Below are 13,831 nucleotides of genomic sequence, written 5' to 3'. Positions count from 1 at the left end.
CCCTCTAAATCGTGGAAAGAAAAAAAAATCCATCACAAATGTTTTACTTGAGATCCAAACAAGGCCTAAAGGATTAAAAAAGTTGCCAAAAAATAAAAAGGATATAACACAAAACACAAAGACAAAGACCTTCAAATGAAATTGAAGACCTGTTCCTCTGGAGTAGGTTGCTCATCATCAGACACTACGGGTTCTTTATAAAGAGATAGGCCTTCCAGATATGGTCAGTTCTCAGGTATCTGATACTCACCAGCATTGAGGAATACAGAACCACTTTCAATCAGTTAATGGAATTTTGCCATTTGAAATGCAGATCCACTGATGCACTTTCAATCAGTCAACTGATTAACGTCAACATTTTACAAAGATAAAAAATAAAAAATCAGACAATCCCCATATTCATGGCTTGTTTCGTTACATTCCCAGTGAAAACTAATTCAATATATCCAGATTTCTATCCAGGTCAACACAAAGACCATAGAGTTCTGCTTGAATGTTTCTTCAGATTCATTAGATCTTGTTAACATGTAATATCCAATAAAAATTTAAAAAAAAAAAACTAGCCTCTGATTTTGTACTAAAGGACTGCTTTAGCATTGTGGATGGGGGATGTGCAAAACCCACATTAAATAGGTAATCACAGATCCATCCAGACCATAAAAAGCTCCAATCATGTTTACACAAATACAGGTCAAAGATGGCTTGCATGTCGAACTCCTAACAGCTGATATAGATGTCATGTTGGAACCAATGTCACCTGCCATGTTAGATCCATACAATTGTATTGTGATAATAGTAATAGCAGCTGCATAATTATGCAAGTCTTAAGGAACTCCCAGCTGTACCTCTTCTAGCTTGCTACGAAAAATGAACTCCACTTCTCTACGAAGGTTATCCATGTCAGTCGCAAAGTCTCTCCCGTCTTCATCTAACATTAACTCTTCCAATTGCACCCTCATCCTCTCCAGTGCTCCATCCAGACCGCAGAAGTCCTTGAAATCTAGCGCTTCGGTGCTAGTAAGTTCGAGTAGGCTCTTAGTTGCCATTAATGCCTGGGAAAAAAACATATTGTCAATGGCAGGAGTTAAAATGGGAAACACACCGGCATTAATCCCTGTTAAATCCACAGGATGATCCACATTGTTTCCCTAACATCATGCATAACGGGCTAAGTTGTAATGAAAAATCAACGACGAGAGAGAAACCTTCTCCTGAAGATCAAGGTCAGTAGACGCCATCAGATCAACCACAGATTTCAAGAAGAGACGATTCTGGAAGAAATGAAGCTCTGCTTTATTTGTATTTTGCAATTGACCCTCCACTGATTCTGCAACTAGAGAGGCAACTAGAGAGGCGGATTTCCTACGAAGCCTAACATCGATACTAGAGTTGCCCATTATATCCTGCACGATGAAAAATCAATTGTCTTAATCAACAGACTTGGGTTTGTAATTTGAAACACTACTTTGATTCTCAATTAGTTCATCTTCTCTACCTGTAGAATCAAATCTCCACCTTCTGAATAGAACAATTCCTGGCCATCAACATTGCTTCTGATCACAGCTGAAACAGCATATAAAGCTTTGATGGCCTCTTCAATGGAACTGGATTTCACCATTATCATTAGTTTTCTCAGCGCTCCAAGTTCAACAATCTGGGACACGTGTTAAGAATCAGTAAGATTAATTACCAGATATGACAGGAATGGCTGTTGGGTGAAGAAAAAAAGGCAGCCCAGTGCACGAGGCTCCCGCCATTGCGGGGTCTGCGGAGGGCTAGATGTTGGGTGAAGAACTAAATGAGAAAATAAAAGTGAGAAGGCGGACTAAATTAGGACAGGAAATATCTAGGAACCATGAGATGGAGAAGGTAGGGTGGGCCTTGGTGCAACTATAGACAGGTAAAGGAAGTTAAAACAAGGCATAAGTAGGTAAATATTGACCAAATGTTGATGCAATGCAATCAGCTAGACAAATTTGTCCAAGTCAATGAGAAAGCCAAGCAGTGGAAGCATGATTTAAATATTTGTATAGAAAGTACAGAATAACCTGCTTCTGAACAACTGGGTTATTCTGACTGGCTTTTCCAAGAATCCATGCAGAGATTGTCCGTATCTTTGGCTCAGAATTATTGAGATCTTTAATTACCGCAACAAGGCCTCCCAGTTTGTTCAGATCTAATAAGATAAAACGCATTATATTAGCTGCATAATCATTGTTGTAATGAACATCACAAGCAAGCAAAAATGTATTTTCTTGAGAGATTGCAACTTGGACTAATCATTCAAGCCGCTGCCAGCACATAACATTTCTCATAGACAAAGCTTCACAAGGAAGTATGATGCAAGGTTTTTTGCACTTCATTCAAAAAAAAAAGTTATGCCTTTTATAGTCCCATTAGTAACAACGGCAACTAAATAAGGATTTCAGCAGTTTGAGGAATCTCATGAGCATATGGAGTCACTAGATCTCAGAAATGATGCAGTAACCAACAAGCATGAAAGCTGATGAATCAATCCATAAATATTAAGCAAACTAGCAAATAAAACTGGCAAAGGAAGTGATACTCTGATAATGGGGATTAGAAGTGTCCACATTGTGCTAGATCACCAGGCTGAATCTTTTAGGTTGTATTTGGAGAAAGTGGGCCTGAATGTCGTGCAAAAAGTGAAGTTTCTTTTTTCTCATTTCAAAAAAAAAAAAACATCAGTGACATTTTGTTCAAATGACAGTGGCGAATGGATCCTACAATGTCAACACATTCTTTAAGGCCCCGTTTCTTTCGACGTAAAATGGGAGTAAAATAAATTTTATAACCATTTTTACCAAACGCAGCCTAAGCAGTGAATGCTTCCTGTAATTCCCAGTAACCCATAAAAGCTATGAAGCATGGGTACGGGTATGGGGTGCGGGTACGACACGACACGGGTACGTGGGTACGTAATTTTCCAAAAAAACAGGGTGCGGGTACGTTCTGGTACGCCGGATATAATGATATATTTTAATATTTTATTATATATTTATAAAAATTGAAAAAAATAATTGGACAACAATCAAATAACAATAGCATCACCAACATGGAAAATTCTAATATTACTCATCATTTCATAAGTGATTAAGTTCCATATATAATAACATGAGGCATCAATACATCATTCATTAGAAAAAAAGTCTGTCGTCAGGGTGTTGACTAGTGTGTTGACCAGTGCCTGACAAGATGAATAATTTTTAGAGACCAAATTATGAGATTTTTTATACCGGCTTTTGGGATTTAATAATGTTTGGACATGATTGATTTTATGAATTTTTAAAATTTGAAAAATACCCCACCGTTTGGAAGTTACGAAAGTTGAAATTTTGACCCGACCCTTTTTCTTCGAATTTTGTACTAGAACAGGAGAGTTGACTTTTTTTCCTTTTAGATTTGGGTCTTGAAACTATTTTTAATAAATCCAAATGAGGGGTATTCCGTTATTTACATGTAAATCTTAAGTAAATGGACAATAAAATAGTAAAGACATTTACTTAAATGGTTTACAAGTAAGTACTAGGTGCAGGAGAGGAGAGAGAAGAAGCAGGATGTGTCGGGTACGCGTGGGTGCGCACCCTAAACGCACCCGACACGCACCCAACAACCAAAATTGTTTTTTTTCCTTTCTAAATATGGTTACGTATCCAGGGCGTACCCGAACGTACCTGCACCCAATACGTGTCGGGTACGGGTATTGGAGCCCCAGAGAGTATCGTGCTTCCTAGCATAAAAGGAAACCACCACCATTCACATAACTAATCGTTTCCCTGTTTTCCTTTTGTCCCTCCAGCTGCTGGTCAGACGCAATGCACAAGGTAATTGCCCGCATGTATCCTTAAAAAGAGCCAGGTTCCTAGCATAATGTAAAAATCAATTTGATATATAGATTAGGATTTACTCTTAAACCTTGAAAGTCGGGTTTGATAAAGTCCATGTTATATGATCAACTTTTGCAAACACAATGACTGGACTGAATCCAATTAGAAGATAAGGAAGGAGGAGAAAAAGAAGAGTGAGGGAGAAGATGGTGAGATTCTCCACTAACGAGCTCTCCCATGTAATATGGTGTATACATAGAGCCCAAGTAGGGTCACATGGTACAAAGACTATAATACCCTCTAATCATACACGTAATGACCACAATACCCTTCAACACTCCCCCTCAAGCTAGAGTGTATATTCGCCCTCCGTACCTATGTATATATTACAGAACTCCATCTTGTTACAAAGAAAACTACAATAAACAATTATAATACCCATACAACAAAAAAGGCAATAATCCCATACACACAGCCAGCTTGGTACAACACTCCCCCTCAAGCTGGTGTGGTGAAAACATAGTGAAAAACATAATAAAAAAGAGCAACGGCCACAGAGGGTACAATGGCGAGATCAACGGCCATAAAAAACAACAGCTCCCCCAGAATCATCACGACGGCGAGAGAGTCTCCCCCTGAATCAAAGCACCACTAACAAATCCGCACACCAATAATGATTGAACAGAGGCACCTCGGCAGGGAAACAACAACGATCTATCGAACAAAATAAGCACACAAAAGGCGCACACGAACAACGGCAAAGAACCACGAGTAAACATCAACAGAACAACACATCGCCAAGGGAAGAACTCCAACCACCAGAAAGGTTTCAAGAGCCAGCAACTAACTAACAAACAAGACGATAGAAAATCAGCCAATCATAACAACGATCAACAACTAGCGTTCAACAAAGGGGCGCACAACAACCAACCGACAACGATCAAACAGTACGTCGCCTGGACAACAACGAGGCTGAAAGCAATGCTAATGACTGAGCATATAGCCACCAACAACAACAAGGCCGAATGCATCGCAAACGACCGGCATATAGCCACCAACAACAACAAGGCCGAAAGCAACGCTAACGATCGGGCATATAGCCACCAACAACGTGGATTGCAACGCAAACCACTACAACGATAACAAATGCGTAAAACTCCGCAAGGCAACTACACTCACGTGTAGAAGCACCAACAAGGTGGATTGCAATGCAAACCACTACAACAACAACAAAGGCATAAAAGTACGCCAAGCAACTATACTCACTATGTAGAAGCATCAACAAACACAACTCGCAAAGTGAATCCACCAACAACCAACAACAATCAACAAACCAACAATCCAACCAACCAACCAATGACGGGAACCTCATGACACTCCAACAAAGAGGGTGATACTACATCATCCCGGAGACGACAACAAGACATAATAGGAAGAACCACCAACAAAGGAGCAACCATAAAGGTAACCAAACCATTGTTACCGGATTTGCCATCCGCCCTCTGACCCGCGATCCGGGGTCGCAAGATCCCAAACGTGGTTTGCTAGCGACCCGGATTGCCAAAAATGACAACCCGCGGGAGAGAAAGAGAGGGATGCATATAGACTAAGGGAGAAATGGAGAGAGCTACAAATTTTATATATTTTGGGTTGGATTGGAACTAGATCTTTCTTTTTTTTAAAAAAAATATGTAGGGCATACATGATGTTTTTTTATTTTTTTTATTAAATGGTTGTAGTATGGACTATGGAAGGATATTCATATATTCCAACGGGAACTGTCTTTTTGAAAAAATATGTATGACATAAATGAGATTTTTATATTTTGTGTACTAAATGTATGTAGTGTCTATTATGGAATAATATTCTTGTAAAAATATATGAAATTATATATATATATATATATATATATATATATATATATATACATATATATATATATTTGTGTGTGTAGAGAGAGAGTGTGTGTGAGTTCAAATTACCGCTCCAAACTGATCGCGACCCGAATAACGAACCAACATAGCATACCCCCATCGTACTGCATACCGGGCTAGTATCGTACCCCGTACCCGTTCCCGTACCATGTACCGGAACGAACTGCGTTCTAGGTAACATTGAACCAAACCAACAAGGAAGAGGAAACTATATCATGCGAAAATGACAACAATACAACACGACAACAACAACAGAACAACACTCCATCCATGGAACATTCAACACTCCCCCCTCAATTTGAGGTTCGGCCTCAACTTGCAACGAAAAGAATAACATTAAGGTATAACATCCCTCTTGGACATTTCATAAAACACTTGGCATGCGCCTTTGACACCAACACAAACGTCATAAAACGCAACTAGGACAAATTAAGAAATGACAAAGACGGATGGACGGGAGGGGAGAAGGGTTTTAAGAACATTAAGAAATGGAGGATTTAAACCATAAGAGAGGGGGTTGTGGAAACTAGAAGGAACTCAACAATGGACTAAGATGTAGAAAAGAAAGAGATTTAGAGATTAAGAAAAAAGGAGAACAATAAAGGAACTTATAGATGGAGTAAGAATATACAAGAAGGGATCTTCTGCTTGGTTTTTTTTTTGTGTGTGTGTGTTGTGGAAAAATGGATGGATTTACAAATAGTAATTACAAAAAAAGGGAGGGGTTTAGGAACTCACAAGAAGGGAAGGGGTTAGGGTTTTACGGATTTAGGGTGTGGGGTTCACAAATTTAGGGTTTAGGGTAAGGGTTTCACGGATTTAGGGTGTGGGGTTCATGAATTTAGGGTTTAGGATGTGGAATTTACAGATTTAGGGTTGAGGGCTGAGCTAGGGTTTCACGGATTTAGGGTCTGGGTATGGGTTCCATAGATTTAGGTTCAAGGTTCTCGGATTTAGGGTTTAGGGTTTGGGAAAAAAAGGAGAACTAAAGCCTACGGTGGAGATAGGGGTGGTGGCCGAAGGTGGTGGAGGTCGATGGAGGTGCCGCCAGAGGAGGTCACTGTTGGAGATGGAGATGGTGATGAGGGACTCTTTCTTTCTTTTTCCTCCCTTAGGATCTTATCTCTAATACCATGTTAGAAGATAAAGAAGGAGAAGGAGAAGAAGAAGAGTGAGGGAGAAGATGGTGAGATTCTCCACTAAGGAGCTATCCCATGTAATATGGTGTATATATAGAGCCCAAGTAGAGTTAAATGGTACAAAGACTATAATACCCTCTAATCATACACGTAATGACCACAATACCCTTCAACAAATCCTTTCTCTGAAAGATTATCAACTACATAGTCGACAAGTCAAAATTGTTCGCATTTAGACAGAAATACTCCAAAACACTGCTTAAAAACTCACCAAGTCATTCACCAACTCGCACGAGTTGACTAAGTTGTACTTTGCTCAAGGTTCTCTTCCAAGTACAAGATTCGCCTTACCATGTCATTCAAAATATCCTTTGACTCACCCAAGTTAATGAAATAAATTACTGCATCAATACTTAAATCGACATCGACTTGAAGTTTTTAAACATTTCTCCTCAGATGATTCCTACTTTCCTTCACAAAAGCACCAAGATTGTTCACATCATTTTGGAGAGCCATTAACCACATAAAATAACATGTCAACACTGGGATAAAGGATATTTTGCTGTCATTTGATTTGACATTGTAATTCGGGGAAGTACATATAGAAAAGATGGTTGCTGCATGTTATAGGATATTGGAGATGGTCACTTGGGTGCCATTAAGCCAGGGCGCATGGCATTAATCATATATTCACTGCTTGATGCTGACAAAGCTCAAGGCATTGTTCCTTGGTCATGGTTTCATGATTCCGTTCTAGCCTATTATCATACAAGGGAATTGACATCTACACTCCCTAGTCTCACTCATGAGTCAGGTCACTCTATAGCTCTTACTTTAAAGGTTTTAACAAGGAAGCAGGAATCACATAGCAAAAGGGGGAATCATGATTCCCCAATACGTGATTCAGAATTGTGAATCGTGACGCTTCCCCAAAAAGTGGGAATCATGTTTCTGAGCAGGGGAAACGCGCTTCCCCAAAATGGGAATTACAAAAATGGGAAACACGCTTCCCCTTTGCTTCCTTTCGCGCTTCCCTTCATGCTTCCTGCTTCCCACCATCCCGGGAGACTTCACTTCCCTCTTCCGCTTCGTTTCCCTCTCTGGCAACCTTGGGTTTTAAATTTCGGTTTTGATTTTGGTCACCATAGAAACGGAAAATTTTTGGTTTCGGTCAGAAATTTCAGTGAAAATCCTATAAAATCACAAAAGGGTAAGTGAAACAAATGCAAAAGATAGAATTTTAGGATGAACTTTCAGAAAATGCCATAATAAGCAATCACAAAAGGGTATGCGAAACAAATGCAAAAGATAGAATTTTAGGATGAAAGTTCAGAAAATGCTATAATAAGCAAAAACACATATGCTTATAAAAAATCACATAAGCAAGACATCGAAAATACACACCTATAAAAATAACACATAAGCAAGACATCGAACATCTAATAAAATACGTTGGTGAGTGCATGTCTAGAATTGTAAGGTTCATTATAAACTTAAATGTATACAACCCCATAAATGTAGGATACATAAAGGGAAATGATATCCCCCCTGGCGGATAAAATCCCCCCCCCCCCCCCCCCCCCCGCCTTTAACGTTATTCGTTAAGTTTTGAAAGCAAAGAAAAACATTAGAGGGGGTGAATTTATCCTGAAACAGTGAACCATTCTCACAGAAACTGTTAAAGAGGGGGGGGGGGGAGGGGGATGATGTAGGAAACCACTTCATTCATTAATTCCATAAATAAAATACAATATAAAGATGAGATAATATAATGTAACAAAGAAATTTACATGTATCAGATATGTTTACATGTATAGTATTTGATAATACACCTGTATGATATTTGATTAATAGTGGAAAAATAACCCTCATTTGCTTTTCTATTAATTGTACCTATTCGAAAAAATAAGTAAATTTGGTTGCGCGAGAGGCAAAGTTTTCCTATTATTATACAAAAATACAAAAAGACCCTTCGATTTAGATGGCCATAAGAAGTTTACATCTAATAACTATGGAGAAATTTAAGATATTTGATAACTTAAGGGAAATTTACATTTATAGGATTTTAAATGGCCATAAGAAGTTTACATCTAATAACTATGGAGAAATTTACATAAGAAATTTAATGGTATAAATTAATTCACCACTATAAAGTATTTATTAATTAAAGAAAACTTTATATTATAAGGATTTAATAGATCATGCACACAATTCGATAGTTTTAAAGAAATTTACACGAATGGATGACCCAAACCCTAAACTTTAAAGTTTAAACCCTAAATAGTGGGGAGAGTAATTGGATAATCCAAGCCATTCATTTATTGGGCCCCAACTTAAATAGGTTGTACCCAAACAACATTAGTCCCATCAAGGTAAGATCTGTTTTCAGTTATTTGCTTGGTCCCATATTGAATAGTTTGTTCCTTGAGATTCAATTGAACATGAAGACATTTCTTCCTTCACGAGAAAGGTTGGGGTCAGTGCTCCCCACAACAAGAAAAAGAAAAGGAAATACCCACACCGATGCTCCCCAAGGAATACAAGGTAGCATCAATATTTATAAAAAAAAACAACTATGACAAGAAGAAATGTTCGAGAACTACATTTACCATTCGCGTTATCTATAGGCTCAACAAGAATCAGAAGCTCCTCTAATGCACGATGGCGATCTTCCAAAGAAAGGAAAGAATTATTCAAGTCTGCTATTGCTATTTGCATCAATTCTGCATCCGATGGCACCTTCAACTTCTCCATCAATTCCTGCTTGTTCAGAAAGCAACAAAAAACCCGATTAAGCACATTTTCCTAACTTTCATAATCCATGTGAAGAGTATGATTCAAATGTAATTACTATATAAAGCAAAACACAAACACAACAGGCAGTCTAAAATTTAACATCCAACACTGAGATGCACAAGAAACAATAGCCATCATGCTGAGAATAGGCATGCATTTCTCTGGATGTAAACATGGTATTCCTTGGGCTTTCTTCGGACTTTCATATACTCAACTCAACTCAACTCAACTCAACAAAGCCTTTGTCCCAAACTAGTTGGGGTCGGCTAAATGAATCCTTTAGAAAAATTTCATGAAAAAGGTGAAAGTAATTGGGTTCTTCTATGTGGATCATTTTCTTCCATTCTTCGGACTTTTATATATGGGCCAAAATCGGTTAATATAGAAAAATTTGCCCAACCTCCTCTCTCCATCACAATTTTTTCTTTCTATTTTTTTGAAAGATAACATAAACCTATAAAATCAAAGAGGAAAGAGTACAATGGAAGAGAGTATGTTGGCCCCAAGATACATAAACAAGGGACCAAAAAGAAAAAAAACCCAAAAAACAAATGCTAAAAACTAGTGAGGGGAATTGCTATCCCAACACAAAGAACATCTCTATCCGTTCATCTTGCTATTTGGTCCGTGCTTCAAGAGATGTGCAATTAAGACGAAGTAGAGGCCTATTCATGTCCCAAATTTCCAATGTGAAGTTTGCCAATTACTACATAACTGCTTTGGGATTAAAGCCTACGAGATACCATTAGCAGAATCGTATTCCACCCAAAGTGGACCAGATAACTCCTCCATAAAAATACAAAGCCCCCAGCAGCACACACTTCAGGTTCATTGGAATCAGGATTACCAGTGGGCCAGGAGTAATTCTTACAACCTAAAACAATTTGTTCCCAAACACCTATGAATGGTAGTGGGGCCCGGTTGCCTCCAGAACTAAAATTGTGAGAGGTATCCATCTAGCCTCAACATTATCCACATTGGACAGATCAAAGCAAATTCCCTCCACTTGTGTAAGATACCACAAACTAAAACTCATAAAAATTGTTTGCAAGGTCCAAATTGGATGAGAAAAAAATTCAATGTCAGTCATCGACTATGGAGCAAAACTTCTATTCCCCAATATTCTTAATTCCTCTTGTTTCCATAATAATCCCCATACCACCACAATGGAGAGATTTTCTGAGGAACCTTCCATTTATTATATAGATTTTATCCATTCACGAAGAGCACCAATCTACCGTAAACAAATACTTCTGCAGGCCCAATGTATTGTGTTAAACACAATACGAAACTGATACTTGTACCAGATACTTCCTGAATAATTTGTTGGTCAGATAACTATCATTTTTCAAACAAATGTCACTCTCTTCGAACTATCACGTTGTCTGCTTGTTAGAGTCTCATATTTGTAACTATGTTATAACTTAAGATATGTGAGTCCCATAGGTGCTATTTTAGAATTATTATTAATTCCATCTTCTAACTTAAATCTAGTTAAGTGCCATTAGGAAAAAGCTAAATCTAGTTAAGTTATATGTTATTATGTAAATGTCTTATTTTTTATCTCATTATATAAGATACCCGTATTCATATCTATATCTTGGATTATGGAAAATGCCAAATCGCATCTCCTTTTTTGTGCATGTATCCGTGTTCGTGTCCATATCCGAATATCATAGTGCTGAATATCATATCCAGAAAGAAAAAAACAACTCCAAAGCATCTAATAATATGACAAGCCAAGAAGGATCACGCTAAAGGAATTGCAGAGCCTAGGCAAATCAGGTTTATAACGGGCCACCAAGGACTACATTGAAGAAATTGTAACATTGTACAATCTATGCAAACCTCGTTTTGGTGAAAACACCACCTTATATCACAGCAAAAAACCATATTAGTGACCAGTGTACCAGATGAATACAGGGACAGACACTTGAACAAACAGGAACCTGATTAAGGACTCTATCCGACTATTTTGATGTCAGTTTTCATGCTTTCAACGTTTTAACAGAACAACTTAAGAGCGATAAGGTAAAATTCATTATTGACACTTTTTTTGGATCTAAGATAGCATAATTGTACTACACAATGGGGTGTCAAGTTCAAGGAGAATAGCAGATGAAACAATATATTCTAAGAAATCCCACTGATATCAACAGTAAACCATCATTTGATACCTCATACCTCAGGAGAAAATGGATATCTGACTGGGGAAGCAATTACAAGTAGAACTCTCCAAGGGAAGTCTAATGTGATACACACATGAACAGAGTGAATTCCCCTCCAATAGAGGTAAAGCTTTTTTATTCCCGAAATACTGAACGGTTATCAATATATTTAATATGCAATAATCATAGTACCACTAGCGCTACTAAACTCACAATATTCAACGAGCATTGGTATGAGACAGACTATCTTAATGCAGGACATACATACACAATTCTCACCTTTATTTCTAACTGACGATTTTTCAGCTCATTTGCAGACAGACGTTGAATATCATTTGCTGTTTCCTTCAGCTTTTCAGTATCAGAATGGCCTAGTTCATTTGAAAAATAGAAGGAAAAGGATTATTTAACTTCAACATAAAAGACACAAGGTACATTACACAATACAGTATCAAAATGAAAAACAATAGCTATAAGACTGACTTATGCTCAAAATTATTACAACATGGGGCTCTTATTTGAAAGGTCATGTTCAACATATATGATGGATGGTGGCAGAAATAGATAAAAATTATCAGTAATCAAAGTTCACCATCAAATTAAGATGCACTCAATCATGCAGGTTGAAACACAAAGATTAAACTCAAGAGAAGATAAAATTTTCGTAAATTTTCAACCCCTTTGAAAAGGATTAAGTTTCTGAAGGAGGTTCTTTTCAGTACAATTGCTGAAAAGGGAAGCAAATCCCTTCCTGGTTGTTTTTTCTAAGATTTAGGAGTCCAAGCAAATCCTATCTTCCATTTCAGTTGGTTTCTATGTTGCATCCGTATGGGTATGAGTGCCAGAATTCAAGACGAATATCAAGTATTGGATTCAGGAAACCTCAAAACGAAAGGTTTGTGGATTCGCCAAAATAGTTTAATCAATTCTAGAATTTTAATGTTTTTTACATAATTATAAAGTTATAACTTATAACGAGTAATATATCGGAATTTTAAATAGGTTAAAAAGTAAATATAATGCTTAAATTCCATATATAAAAACTTACTATTAGGATGGATATAGCTCAAAACATGCGGTAAATTGTAAGGTTGTGGTAGTAGTATTTAAAAAATATAGATAAAAGATTCTAGAAGTGTGAGAAAGAATCCCAAAGTAATAGAATCTGAGATGTGTCTGATACGGGTACTTCTCCGGTTCTCCCATTGAGAAAAATAGATGTAAAATGGGTTGGTTGCATCCAGCATATTCATGGGGAAGGAGATGGAATGGAAAATAATTTAGCAACCCATAACATTGGAATTATATGCCTAAATTCAGTGTTTAAAAAACTACCAAAGTTAATCATTGACTCGCCCAAGTCAACTAGGGTTTTAATCTTGGCCGAGCTCACATCCACATAAATAAAATTCTTGTTTATGTGTTTTAGCGATCAATCACAAGATTTCATATACGTAGGAATCAAATTAGGAAATAAAAATACAAGTGAGAATCTCAGTGGAATAGTAAAATTTCGTTCAATTTTCTGGAAGTATCCAGAGTGGAACAGTCGTTCCTTAATTGTAGAGAAGAAAGCAAATAACAGACACAGTTGTAGTAGGAGGACTAGGAGGGAATCATAGTTCATTTGAATAAGAAAAGGGTGGGTATACCTATCGCCCACTGAAACATGGAGTCGAGGGAAGGGAAAGAGTGGTCCTCCTGGAAATCATCCTTGTTGTCTTGGAGAGGGGGCAATTCTTCAGCCTCCTCCTCCGCTGCTGCCGCCTCCTCGTCCTTGCCCGTCGCCCAAAATAACCCTCCCGAAGAAGACTCGTTTGCTCGCTCTGCTATGCACAAACCCATCATCATCATCATTGAAACCAAGAGGAAGAAGAAAACAACCTTGGCCATAATGTTACTAGACAACAACACAATTGCTTCGCATCGCAGGAACTAACCCATAA

The 13,831-nt window shown here is 37.8% G+C and overlaps 1 protein-coding gene across 1 annotated transcript; it reads right to left on the bottom strand.

Moving 5' to 3' along the window:
* Nucleotides 1–280: 280 nt before the first annotated feature.
* Nucleotides 281–13,831, bottom strand: LOC143860795 (hsp70 nucleotide exchange factor FES1-like). Its single transcript, XM_077371611.1, has 8 exons — nucleotides 13,538–13,831; nucleotides 12,165–12,256; nucleotides 9,531–9,681; nucleotides 2,049–2,176; nucleotides 1,496–1,654; nucleotides 1,206–1,403; nucleotides 846–1,052; nucleotides 281–757 (listed from the first exon to the last, which is right to left on the bottom strand). The coding sequence occupies exons 1-8, from the start codon at nucleotides 13,776–13,778 to the stop codon at nucleotides 737–739; spliced, it is 1,197 nt and encodes a 398-aa protein (XP_077227726.1). The 5' UTR covers nucleotides 13,779–13,831; the 3' UTR covers nucleotides 281–736.

Source organism: Tasmannia lanceolata, unplaced genomic scaffold (genome assembly GCF_043159265.1).
Source record: "Tasmannia lanceolata isolate RefF3 unplaced genomic scaffold, GAP_Taslan_0.1 ptg000037l, whole genome shotgun sequence".
In the NCBI taxonomy this organism is placed as follows: Eukaryota; Viridiplantae; Streptophyta; class Magnoliopsida; order Canellales; family Winteraceae; genus Tasmannia; species Tasmannia lanceolata.
The sequence above is the reverse complement of the archived record's forward strand: the minus strand, read 5'-3'. Positions and strand labels throughout refer to the sequence as shown.

Coding starts and splice junctions, on each gene's coding strand:
- LOC143860795 (XM_077371611.1), bottom strand. CDS start 13,778: ATGGCCAAGGTTGTTTTCTTCTTCCTCTTGGTTTCAATGATGATGATG. Junction 2,177..9,530: donor GCCTATAGATAACGCGAATG/GTAAATGTAGTT, acceptor TTATCTTATTAG/ATCTGAACAAACTGGGAGGC. Junction 758..845: donor TTCGTAGCAAGCTAGAAGAG/GTACAGCTGGGA, acceptor CTAACATGGCAG/GTGACATTGGTTCCAACATG.